The 13,794-nt window shown below is 39.7% G+C and overlaps 1 protein-coding gene across 1 annotated transcript; it reads right to left on the reverse strand.

The window, feature by feature from the left end:
- Window positions 1–9,074: 9,074 nt before the first annotated feature.
- On the reverse strand, window positions 9,075–12,386 carry LOC131218147 (uncharacterized). The gene is made up of 8 exons (XM_058212826.1): window positions 12,089–12,386; window positions 10,802–10,944; window positions 10,564–10,737; window positions 10,360–10,452; window positions 10,183–10,287; window positions 9,603–10,079; window positions 9,452–9,499; window positions 9,075–9,365 (listed from the first exon to the last, which is right to left on the reverse strand). The coding sequence occupies exons 1-8, from the start codon at window positions 12,384–12,386 to the stop codon at window positions 9,075–9,077; spliced, it is 1,629 nt and encodes a 542-aa protein (XP_058068809.1).
- Window positions 12,387–13,794: the final 1,408 nt, after the last annotated feature.

Here is a 13,794-nt window from a genome sequence, read left to right on the forward strand (position 1 = left end):
TAATTCGAAGATGGCGATGCACCCTGGAAGTACGAAGATGTATCGCGATATGAAGAGATCGTACTAGTGGGATAACATGAAGGCCTACATAGAAGATTACATGTCCCATTGTCTCACATCCCAACAGATCAAGGCAGAGCATCACCGACCTCCTGGACTTCTTCAGCCCATGCCCATAATTGAATGGAAGTGGGATTTCATCTCTATGGACTTTATCTCGGGACTACCGAAGACGAGGAAGGGTTATGATTCCATATGGGTGATCGTGGATCGGTTGACGAAATCGGCTCACTTCCTCCCGATTAAAGTTTCGAACTCAGCAGACGAGTTGGCCAGACTGTACATCAGGGAGATTGTGCGTCTGCATGGAGTTCCTTTGGAGATCGTGTCGGATCGAGACACGCGATTCACATCTATCTTCTGGACTTGCATCTAGGAAGCAATGGGTGTGAAACTGAAATTTAGCACCGCGTTCCACCCACAGATTGATGGGCAGATGGAATGGGTGAATCAGATTTTGAAAGATATGTTGCTAGCTTGCATGCTAGATTTTAAGGACAGTTGGGACGACTGTCTCCCGTAAGCAGAGTTTGCTTATAACAACAGTTTCCAGGCGAGTATTGACATGGCTCCCCATGAGGCCCTGTATGGGCGCCCGTGTAGAGCGTTGCATTGCTGGGCAGAAGTTGGAGAGAAGAGCTTGATTGGCCCAGAGTTAGTTCAGGCGACCTGAGAGAAGATCAATATTATCAGGCGCCGACTTCTGGCAGCATAGAGCAGACAGAAGAGCTACGCCAATATGAGGTAGCAGCAGCTAGAGTTCGAGGTTGGGGACCATGTGTTCCTTAAAGTTCTCCCCATGAAGGGAGTCCTTCGGTTTGACAAGAAGGGGAAGCTCACGCCTAGATTCATTGGCCCATTCCAGATACTTGATCAAGTGGGGGCGGTAGCGTATCGCCTTGCTTTGCCCACTCCACTCGTAGGCGTGCATAACATATTTCATGTATTTATGCTAAAGAAATACGTTCCCGATCCTTCCCACATTATCAGATGGGAGCAGGTATAGTTGAGCGAAGATGTTACTTATGTATTGCGACCGACGCGTGTCCTGGATAGGAAGGAACAGGTGCTGTGTAGCAAGGTTATCCCACTTGTGAAAGTGTTGTGGACGCACCACACCGAAGAAGAGGCTACATGGGAAACAGAAGCCGAGGTCCGAAAGAACTACCCTCATATTCTCGAGGAGTACGAAAAGGTACTAATTTCGAGGATGAAATTTTTCTTTAAGGGGGTAGATTGTAACGTCTCGAAAAAATCCGTACAAAGGCCCGAGTACCACCTCAGGCAGAAATCACACAGGACCAAATCCTTTAGAAATTAGGCGGGAATTAACTAGTGCTAAACTAGCTTATCTGTGAAATTAGCACTAATCACTTTAAATATGATCTGCAAGACCTAAACCGTGCAGAATCATTATCGCTGCATTACCTTAAAACTTAAGATCAATCTCAAGTCCCGGTTGCTCTTGGGAGCGCTTTGAAACTCCGTATCAGACCTGGACCGCACATCAAAAGTTCGATGACCGCGAAATTGTACCGTTATGACTAACTTATTGGACTTGACTACCACCTCGGAAATCAAGTCCTAATTATATCCAGAAACGCACAACTTACGCCCGGAGCGAAGTGGGTGAGAGACATGAATATCTTTAGGAAATGAACTGGGACTTAAGTGAACTGAGTCGTTCACTTGCAGGTCCAAATATAAGGATTCAAACAGTCAGAATCTGACCTAATTACACCCTCGAATCAGGAAAAATTGCCAAGATCTGTACAAGCACCGGTAAAAGTCCTTGTACAAATTTGAGTGCCCCGGCGTAGGCCAGAAAAATTTTTTATTATATAATTGAAACTTGTATTTTTTTTTAAATATTTGAAACATAAAAAATGTTGCAGTACAATTTAAACTAAATATTAAATAAAATCTATATTACTTCATAATAAAAAATATATATAATATTTATTACAATAAATTGAAAATGGTCTTAAATAATTTTTTTTAAAAAAATCCTCTATATGGTACTCCCAGCGCGAGTAGTGTCAAAAGACTGAAGTGCTAGTTTGTAGGCCTAAATTTAGGCACAATTGATTAAAAACCTACGCACAAGGAAAAAAAATCAAAAAGTAGATAAATAATATGCTAATGTATATCAAGGGACCTTAACAATGGTAGGTGAGCTCAGTTCACCAAGTGGCCCAATCGAGCACAATCACCATTTCGCTCAATGCAAATATAAAAAGTCCTAAAGAGATACAATCTTGACAAGAAATGCAATGGAATTTTTTAAAACAATTTTCAACAAAGTTCAAGAAATACTCAATTTTAGTGACACAACCTCTCCCCTCCTAAAAAATCAGTAAAACACCATATTCAACACAACTCTCAACACCTTTTTTCTTTTCTTTTTTTAACTTCTTGTTTAGCAAGCCATACTAACTGCAAATTCATCTTACTAAAGAAGTCCATACAAAAAAGGAAGAAGACTTAATTAACTAAATTTCTAAAAGTTTTAGAGGACATGGATGGAGGTCATTAGTAGTAAAACAGTGGAAATCAGTAACAATTCCTTGATTTTTGGAAAATATAGAAGAAAACCATCAATCCAAAACAAGTAAACAAAACCCAAATCACAATCAAGATCATCCATTCTGTGTGCAGTGCCAAAGACATGAAAATTATAATTTAGCAATTTTGGTGTAGTGATGACATGGATCAGCCCAGGTGGGCCTTGACACCTCGCTAGTAGGTATTCAATAAAGGTATTCTTTCTTCATTTTGCTTTATATTCAAATTGTGGGTTGATATACATTTCAAATAATTCATTTGAAATTAATATATTTCATCCATTATTGTTCTATTCTCCTAATTCACACTTGCTCAACTAAGTTGTCTTAGATTGACGCTTTAAATTCTAATCTTTGAAGGAATTGTGTACAAAGATCATTACAATGGCTTTATATTGACCTTCCAATTTACTATAACACCGCTTTAGCTTTGATTTTGCTAGAAACTTGAATCATTCCAATTTACTATAACAGTTATAGTAAATTTAAGGGCTGATGCTGATCATATTAAAATACTTCATTCTCAAGCCCTGTGTGACTAGTACTCATAGATTCAGATAGCATGAACCAAACAGACAAGACCCTAATCTAAACTTATTTCTGCAAAATGCAGAAAAAATCTCTCCTCTAATTTGAAATGTGGAAGTTAAATCAGCACCAAGATGGAAAAACGTAACATACATTAGTCAACATGAGATATACATTTTGGTATATACATGCAAATGCATCCAAAGAAACAGAAATCCCCTCTCAAGTAGCGCATACACAACAACGCAATGAATCTCTAAAAGATAATGAAATGGAAAGATACCGTATATAGCAACCGGGACGCGATGTGTATGTCTTAGAATTTTGGATAAAAAAGTATAATCATATACAACAAATAAGGAATTATAGAGATTATAGAAAACCTTGAGATGGGCGGAATCCTTGTTCTTGTCGGTGAACACGCCAATCGACTCCACGACATACTCAGCACCAGTCTTACCCCATGGTATCTCTTCAGGGTTCTTAAAGATTTCCACAGAATCAAGCAAATTTTAGTGACATGAGATTTCAATTCAAGGCAAGAGCATGTCTTTATCAGCAGATACACACTGCAAGAAAGAAAAAATAAAAATAGGATTTCCAATTTTTCAACCGAAGAAATTATAGCCAAAGTAGTCTGGATTATTTCCATTTCATGTTCTCAAATGAATATGGCAATAGACATGAAAAAGACAATCAAACCTACCAGAACATAGGTGTCGTAGAAGAAAAAAACAAATTAAAATGTGACTTACAGCTTGTATGCCCTTTCTAGTGGCTACACTGTCTTCAAAGTGGACATCTTCCTGGCCTACTAAAATCTTGGCCAGTTTTGAACGGACGATTCCTTCCTGCACCATAGCAATACCACACAAATCATTCAGGCTTTGAAAAAGAATCAGTTCAGAAGAATACCAACAAATTTAACAGATCTTACAAACATACGTCTTTCCTGACTGTTCTTCCTCGAAAGAAGAGGAGGGTGCTGCATCTTCTACTTGTTTAACCAGGGTGGTTCCTTCAGTAGGAACATGCTACATCACAAAGCACTCAGTAACCATAAGGAGGCAGGATAAACATAAGAGGGCAGTTGCTATGTTCTATTTATAAAACCAAAATGCAACTTTGGAAGGAAATGCACCCACCTGCTTAAATATTTGAGAAACGAGATCTAAGCCTCTAGTTATTCTACAATATAGCCTATACATCCTTGAGATATCATCCACCTAACACAGTGAAGACAATAAGAATATTTTTTCCTCACTAAACTAAAAGACAATGCATAATCTTCACACAACAGCAACAACATAACCAACAACAAATTACATTTGCATCTCTACCTGGTGGTTGTATGTAATATTCGTGAATGCTTCCACAGGTTGTTCTACTGTAGTATAATCCTTAGCCCTGCAATTTTAAGGAGAAATATACACTTAGAACTCCAAAAAACAAAGTTAGACATGGCCTATAGTTGCATGAAGAAAGAAAGGAAGCGCTAACAGATTCATGGTAGAAGTCCATAGCACAAGTTCAAAGCATGAGCAGCACATGGTAGAAGGAACCTGCAACTAAGATGATCTAAAATCGTACAACAGCCCTTCTCCCTCCTCCTTTACCCAGGCTTGGGACCAGCAATGCAAGTAGTTGCATTGGCAGAGTTAAAAACGGGCTTACGATCCATTTGGTTTGATAAAAATTTACCAAATGGAGCTTAAGACTTATAATACTACAAATATGTACCAAGAATAACAACAGTAAAACTTACATAGATGTAGTTGTTTTCCTTCGCATTGGATCTTAAGTCAATCCAAATTGCAAAATTAGAGTCAAACACTTTCTATCCAAAACCAATCACACATCAATCCTGAACTCATGCACAAAATATAAAATATTTACAAGAGAGAGAGAGAGGGGTCCTTTCATTTAGCTCAATCCAACTCTCCTTAAACCTGCAAAACAAACAATAAAAAGAAATTAATTAGTACTCACAATCTTTTGTACAAGAAATTCTATTATATTTGAAAAAAATAAAAAAATCTTACCTTACACAAAATAGAAGGCTAAACAATACTCGTTCCAATAGCATCCCCAATTGTTTTATATCGTCCATAGGGTCTGTCACGCCCCAAATCCGAAAATCGGACTCATAGGAATTTCGATTGCCGAATCCGGTGCCGACAGCCTCCGTAGTACCCCATTCTCGGTTCCTAACGTTCATACGCCAGATTTTGATCGTTGGATCCTACAAGGAGGATTTTTTTTTGTACATTTAACTCGTAATAAGCACAACCGCAAGATTACCCAATTCATAAAAGCAACATCATCATCATCACATATCCACTAATATAAACGTTTTGAATACAATGCTGAAAGGGAAAAACATAAATAAAAAATCAAGCTCCAGAAGACCGCTGCACGCTCCAAACTCAACACTGCTGCAACATAACATCACCTGCACACATCTATCGTGCATAAGCTTATAGAAAGCTTAGAGGGTGGTGTAAGTGTGTGCACAAGGTAAGTGCCAAGTATTCAACGCAATGCTATAGCCATACAATACCGAAAATACTGGTAATCCGTAAATCGTACCATATTGGAATAAGAAGAAATACTGACAAGGTCATGAATTATCAGGGTAAACAGAAATACTGACATGATCATGAATCATCAGGGTAAACAGAAATACTGACAAGATCATGAGAAGATCATAAATCATATGATAACAAAGTAAGCAGAAATACAAACAATTCCATGAGTCAATCAATATTAGAATACGCAATATAGAACAGCTATGCAAATGAGGAGTCGAAAAGAGCCAGGTATCAGATGCCGAGGATGCGATGCAATATGCGATTCCTGATGAGTCCATGAATAGCATCGGTCGTATTTAGACCATATAATGCAGAAACACAGTAACCCAAAATGTCCTATGCCATGAATGTAATACAATATGCGGTGCAAATAGAACGACCATGCTGGAGTGTGAAGTCGGGATGATAGTACGTAGTATCGCAGGCTATGGGGTCCATCACAAGAGACTTCTATCCAAACCAGTCCCATACCTAAATTTGGATAGTCAGACCCAATGTGGTAAACTCCTGACCTCAGGTTAGTCGCGCGCCCAACCGAAATCTTGGCCATGCGAAGGTACACAACAATTAGTTATGCACCACCAGCCCGAGTGGATAGTGAATGAAATGAGTGCATGAGTATGCAACTCCTACTCAATAAGTCTACAAATCAGTACGGTTCTTCTCTGGGATCATCACCGGGGTTTAGTACACTCCAAATGGCACTGTCTCTCTCCCAGCAGCACAGTCCAAGTGAGCGTAAGAAACCTCACTATCCGCCTGGCCAATAGTCTGCCAATACCTATCCGGCACGTCGATAGCGGACCCATTCACGAGCTGGTCAAACTCAGCCTAGTAATGCCCCCTACCCTCGGGCGAGTAAGGCCACACTCCCTCCCAACCGACCACGACACAGTGGGAGACGCGGCCTCCTAGTATTCGGCACTCGGGCGCTCATGTATCCACTCGGTCTCGACGTTGGGGCGTCTCCTGGCCTCGGAGGTTTAGGGATTTTCACCCAGGGACATCTATGGCGCCCGTATGCTAAAACCAAACATTTCCGGTGTCCCATCTGGCCATCCACGATATGCCTGTGGAGGCTACAACCCTGATGTCGCTAGGGCACCAAGTAATCATAATGCAAGATGCATGAGTCATACAATCCAGTCATGCATCAATCCTGCGCATACCGTGCGCTTATGCGAGATAACCTCCGCCTATCAGGGAGTCTCATAACAACACGCTCAATGATATATGCAATTATCACCCACATCTCATAACAAACATGCAGATGATGCGTATGGGCATGTATCATGATGCTATGCTATCACATACTCATAATCGGTATCAATAACCAGCATCGACAATCGACCTCGACAATGTGGACATTTAACCTACATTGCCCTAAGGAATGGCCCACATAGATCCTAACATATAGTAGACCCATGACCTCACACAAGGGACAAATATACAACATTATGGGCCTCACTCAAGAGCTTAATACACATCACAGTGAGCCTTTCAAATGGGCCTAACATACATTACAATGGGCTTCGTACAATCATAATGGGCCGCGTCACATGGGGCTAATACGCATCCCATGGGCTACATCACATGGGCCTATATGCATCGGATGGACCACATCCAATGGGCCCCGAATACATCACAATGGGCCACAACCCATGGGTCTCAAGTACATTGCAATGGGCCTCTCACACGGTCCATTATGCATCACATCCAGATGGGCCTTAATGGATGGCCATAGATACGTCACATTGGGCCTCATATACATCAAGTGGATCCATTACATGGGTCACATATACATCACGATGGGCCACGCCCATGGGCCTTTATACATCACAATGGGCCTAACCCATGGGCCCCAAATATATCACAATGGGCCTCAACCCACGGGCCCTAACACCCCACAATGGGCTCTACCAAATGGGCCCTAATACATCACAATGGGTCTCAACCCATCGACCCCAAATATATCACAATGGGCCGCAATACATGGGCCCCATACACATCACTATGGGCTGCATCATATGGTTGGATATACATCATAGCGGGCCTTACCAAATGGGCCGGAAATACATCATAACGGGCCTCATCATATGAGTCGAAAGTATATCACAATGAGCCTCACTCGTGGGCCTTAAATACATAACAGGTGGGCCCAACACATGAGCCTCAAATACATAGCATGTAGGCTACATCAAAGGGTTACACCAATGGGCATCATATCATCAAGTGGGCCGCATCCATGGGCCGCACCAATGGGCACCATATATATCAAGTGGGCCGCATCCATAGGCCGCACCAATGGGCATCATATACATCAGGTGGGCTGCATCCAGGGACCGCACCAATGGGCATCATATACATCAGGTGGGCTACATCCATGGGCCGCACCAATGGGCATCATATACATCAGGTGGGCTGCATCCATGGGCCGCACCAATGGGCATCATATACATCAGGTGGGCCGCATCCATGGGCCGCACCAATGGGCCTTGCGTGCATCAAGTGGGCCGCGACAATGGGCCGCAATACATGCTCTTCAAATACACAATAGGTGGGCCCTGCACATAGGCCTCAAATACCTCAAGTGAGCTGTATCAACGGACTACACCAATGAGCTGTATCAATAGTAGTTGTAGGTGTAACATGTGTATCAATGCAGACTATCATTTCATGGGGCACATGGCCCACTAACAGTGATCAGCACTGTCCAAACATTGCCCGAGTAAAATAGCACCATCCAAACATTATCCATGTAAATCGGCACCGTCCAACCATTGTCCACGTAAATCAATCACCACCCGAACGTTGTCCAGCACCGTCCAGCACAATCTGGACGGTATGGATGAAATAAATACATCATGGGGTCCATGCTAGTGAAACAGATGGACGGACTATATATAACACATACATCCCACGGACCTACTGATGTCAATACAGCAGCTATATAGCTGTTGTAGGCACATCAGCCAATCAATTTCCCTCAGAGACGGGTCCCACGTAAGGCCCACCATAATATAAAGATATATTATAGTATAATATAATACAATATAACATAATATTATAATATAATATAATATAATATACTATAACATCAAAATGTCCAGCCACAGCACGTTACTGGCGTACTTACAGCAACTGCATAACTGATGCGAGGTACACAACCCAATCCTCTCCCACCGTCCTTGGATTGGACGGTGCGGTTACAACCCAAATAAATCAAGGTGGGCCCCACGTCCTTGTGGATGGTGAAGATAAAACCCATGCAGCATGGTGGCTTCCACAAAATTTACAGACTGCAAATACTGCAGTTGCTGCTGGAGCTAGGTCATCCATCAGATGAACGGGTGGGATCTAACACATCCCTCATGTTCAGCCATAGTTTACTGACGTGGGCCCAGCAGACTATTGGCCCAGGTGAACAGACGGCATGGATTTCACCACAGGGTCTTATCAAAACCTCATCTCGTACTATTGCCGCATGAATTAATACTTCCCAGAAACCAATTCTAAGTTCATGCCCCCCTACTTTTGTGAGCGGATCCTTGCTCAAAACAACTCCTTTAGCAATAGTAACCTCGGGTTTCGTGATACTTGTAAGACTAACTCCAGTCACATCCTTGAAAATAAAATATACCATCTAATTAAGAACACAATAACATCAAAATATAATAAAAGAACTATCCACTTAGTATAAGGAATTACCCCGGCACTAGTGCAACTCGTGGTCTTCCCCTTATTCGTCGAGTGTTTCTGCAAATAATAACTCAATATCAATCATCATATACCAACTAAACTATATATAATCTAGGATATAGTGCATATGTAAATATATACATGTATATAATATCATTACCTGAGAGGTCACCCAATGGCTTGATGATGAGGACGGTTGGTTCATGTTAGAACTATCTGCAACACCAAATACTGTGGGTGGGTTATTGTTTGCATTGTTCATAGTGACTATCAATTTCATCAGATTTTCTTTTAAGGAAGAAATTTTAACATCTCTTGCAGACGAGATTTCAACCATAGTTTGTTTAAGGGATGACATTTCAGCTTCTCTTAAGGATGAGAGTGCAGTTATATTTTCTTTTAGAGAGACTATGTCAGCATGTAGTTCCTCATATCTTTCTTCTCTCCTTTGAGTAATGGAGGCCATCCTTTGCTGGCTGGATGTTGTGCCCCACAAATCAGATGGAGATGGTCCTAACCCATAAGTGCGGATACGACCATACCTATCTTCTCCCATGACTTGAGATAATAGGTCATTCTTTGTCGTGCTATTTTGTGAGGCTTCAGGTTGCTGAGATATTTCTTCATTGAGTTTTGCCTACAATAATAATTATCACATGGTAACAATTAATGTGTAAATACTATAGTTGCTGCTACACATTTATATGGAGCTCTTATTGCATATAAATACGTTAACATACCATTACTACTGATGAGGCCTCATCTACAGGGTTTCCATCTTTGCATGTATGAGTCAATATAAACATATCTGCTCGGCTTAGACCCTCCCCATTGGCCTTTTTCCTCTATTATTATGTAAGCAAGTTATATAACACAAATATACTAACATGGTTGGTCAGGTTATTAATAAAATTTACATCTTCTTCACGTATTCGCATAAAACTCTTCATGCCTGCCGCGTGGTTAATCAGTTGTTTCTTCCGATGCTCTATATTTTTTTTAGAACGAGCCTATATGTGACACACCAACAAAATAAATCATAAGATATCAACAAAAGATTTTGTATAATTCTATAATTGAATGAGGCATACCTTCCCCTCTTCAGAGCTCCAAAATTAAACGAGAGTCTTCCATTGATTCTCTTGGTCCCACTCATTAAGATTTGTGAGCCGCTCCTCATCAGTCTCATGAGAAGAGTAGTGGAGTTTCTTCATCTTGCGCTTCCATTCCCTCCATTTTTTACCAATTAACTTCAGCACCCAAGCCTTAGCATTACCGTCAAACTCAAACTTTGACTGCATCACATGTTAAAAGCAGATAATCACATAATGAACAAAAAAAAAGCATCGTAACCATTACCAGGACAAGCCCCCACATATCATCTTTCTTCGCATTCGTCATCGCCCTCAAATCATTAAATGTAAGGGGAACATATTCCCCATTGCGTGTTGTTGTTCCTATGAAATTTGTCAGCTTACTAGCATTGTCACAAATGGGCTGCCCTACATCATTGACGGAAATAGAAATTCGTTGACCATCACGCATTTTCCATACATCAAAACATTGTGTGGGGCCTCGAGTCCTTGGTTTCTTAGATGTTGAATCTGTTGAATAAAATCACAGTGGTACATATAAAACTAATTAACAAAAGCAAATTACATGGTATAACACATATTGTCCACGAGAGGAACACATTTTTGTTATACTGCTAGTAGCCCGAGGCAGCTGAGGCTGGGTAGGACCAACATTAGTTTGGGGCAGCTGAGGCTGGCTGGTGCTATCAGTCATAGGGCTTACAGATTGCTTAACCCTGCGTCTAGTACTCATGTTCTACACCTGTATATGTCTAGCAATATGATAATTAAATATTTCTCATTTACATGGAGATTCATAAAATGAACAACTTGATTTGTGGAGAGTTACATATTGACATATACAAGCTGTACAAATTGCGAATCCCATTATCAATGGAACATATTCCAAAATCATCATATCAAGTAAAAGACATGTGAATTTCTATACAATAAAAATAAATGAACATGGGAAAATAATAATAACTCAACTATATAAAAAAAGACATGTGAATTTCTCTTTCATACTTTAGGACAATCTAGTATATAAGAAATCAATTATTGTATATAATGTCATTTTCATCACAATCAAACAACTCAGTATCATCTACTCAGTCATCTACCATTGTCTGGGTAGGTGGTAAAGGTGTAATAATTATTGTACCATCGATATCTGTCCTTTCCCAACTATCAATTTCATCACTCGGATCTTCCGAACTTTAATCATTGCATGACAAGCTTCCCAAGTATGCATCAACATCATCTGTAAACTCCTCCCCATGCATCTCAAACAAGTCCCTAGGTTTCACCCTCACCACAACATGCCAATCCTTCTCGACAGGGTCTTGCACATAGAACACCTGCTCAACTTGAGATGCAAACACAAATGGTTCATCTGATTGATGTTCAAATATTTTCCATCTGGAAGCACCACATATACCACATGATTGCTCATCGACAGCCTTCTTCTAATATAACATACAATCATTAGGACAAGTATCAATTTTATTGTATTTTAGACCCAAGTCCCCAATAATCTTCTTAGTCTCATAGAAAGACCTTTGTAAGGTTTTACCTTCGGGAAGTGCATCCTTTAGCAATTCAAGTAACATCGTGAATGACTTGTCACTCCATCTACCAAGGCACTTTATGTGATATAGTCGAATAACGAAAGAGAGCTTACTAAACTTCTTGCAGCCTGGGTGTAATTCCTTATCGGCGTCTTCTACTAATTTGAAAAATTGTTGTGCTTCGGTATTAAGCCCCTGTGTAGGTCTATATGTTGCATCACTCTCGTGATCATCTGGGCCTGAAAAATCGAATGCATCGTGTAACAATTCGTACATATTATCATTTGGATCCAAATTAGGCATATAAGAAGATGTGGCTTCCCCATGAAAACGCCAATGAGTAGAACTCGTATTAAATCTGTCACACACAATATGATCGTATGCTTCTTGTTGAGATACGCAGAAGCTGTTATTGCAGTTCTTACATGGACATAGGATCCTCCCTCTATCACTTGCATTTGTAAATGAAAAGTCTAGGAATTTCGTAGCTCCACTTAAGTATGCATTACTTACCCTAAATCATTCAATGCAATTGGAGGACATATCAAACAATGTATCTTAACCATTGGGCAACAACAACTGGAAGGAGAAGTTACTAAGATACCTTAACAAATGAATCCAACTCTTATCTATCACTATGTTCCTCGACTACTTCAACAAGTTAGTTGAAATACAACGTGAGCCCGACAAAGCTTCCTAGGAGAGAAACTAAAATGGGTTTAAGAGAAATTTACGGAAGAGTACTAAAGAGACAAATTATAATGAAACAAGCACCATTATTGCTTACCTCACAAGCGACGACAATTTAGGCATCTAATAGAATCTCTAATGGTATCTTTAACTGACTAACTAAATCAGTCACCCATCCAAGACTGGATAGATTATAATACTTTCATGTTCCCATTTAAATGCCCACACCGAAATTCCAGCAGCATCTCCCCATGTCTCTCCGAATACGTTGATCTTGCATTTGATTCCTATGTCAAGTATCCACATAATGTGAGGATATTTGACATTAAAAATAAATATAAGAAAAGTAACCAGAGAGAAAAGGATAGATACAACACAAAACTAGCATGTGCATTTAAATCAGGGAACCAAAAGCATTCTAATCTATCCATCCTTGAATTGTCCAAATGTGGGACAATTTGAAAATTTTTATGCCTCTAAAAGCACACTATATCTATGCTTGGCCAAATAAAAATTCTCAAATGGGCAACTGATTGTCCTATACTTAAACAATTACATAATCAATCACAATTGGCATTCATCATCTAGCTAAATAATAACAGAATGAATTTTAAACTAAATAAATGAATTTTGTTTTGATAAATTAACCTAGTAATATTTACTACATACTAGTAACATACGAGCAATATTGGGGCACCATACCATAGGCTGCAAGAATATCATGTCCCCTTAAAAAGTAAATCCTCCAAGGATAACATACATATATATATATGTATATGTGTGTGTGTGTGTATATATATATATATATATATATATATATATATATATATATATATATATATATATATATATATATATATATATATAAAATAAGTTGTTTATTGTCATTCACAATCACAAGTATCATTCATCATCCAACTAACTATTAACAACATTTACAAAAATAAAAGACATCCAACCAACTCTATATAATAACTTGCAACTTAACCTGCTGGGAATCGTCATACACCGTAATATCTTA

This window comes from Magnolia sinica, chromosome 11 (assembly GCF_029962835.1).
Source record: "Magnolia sinica isolate HGM2019 chromosome 11, MsV1, whole genome shotgun sequence".
Classification (NCBI taxonomy): domain Eukaryota; kingdom Viridiplantae; phylum Streptophyta; class Magnoliopsida; order Magnoliales; family Magnoliaceae; genus Magnolia; species Magnolia sinica.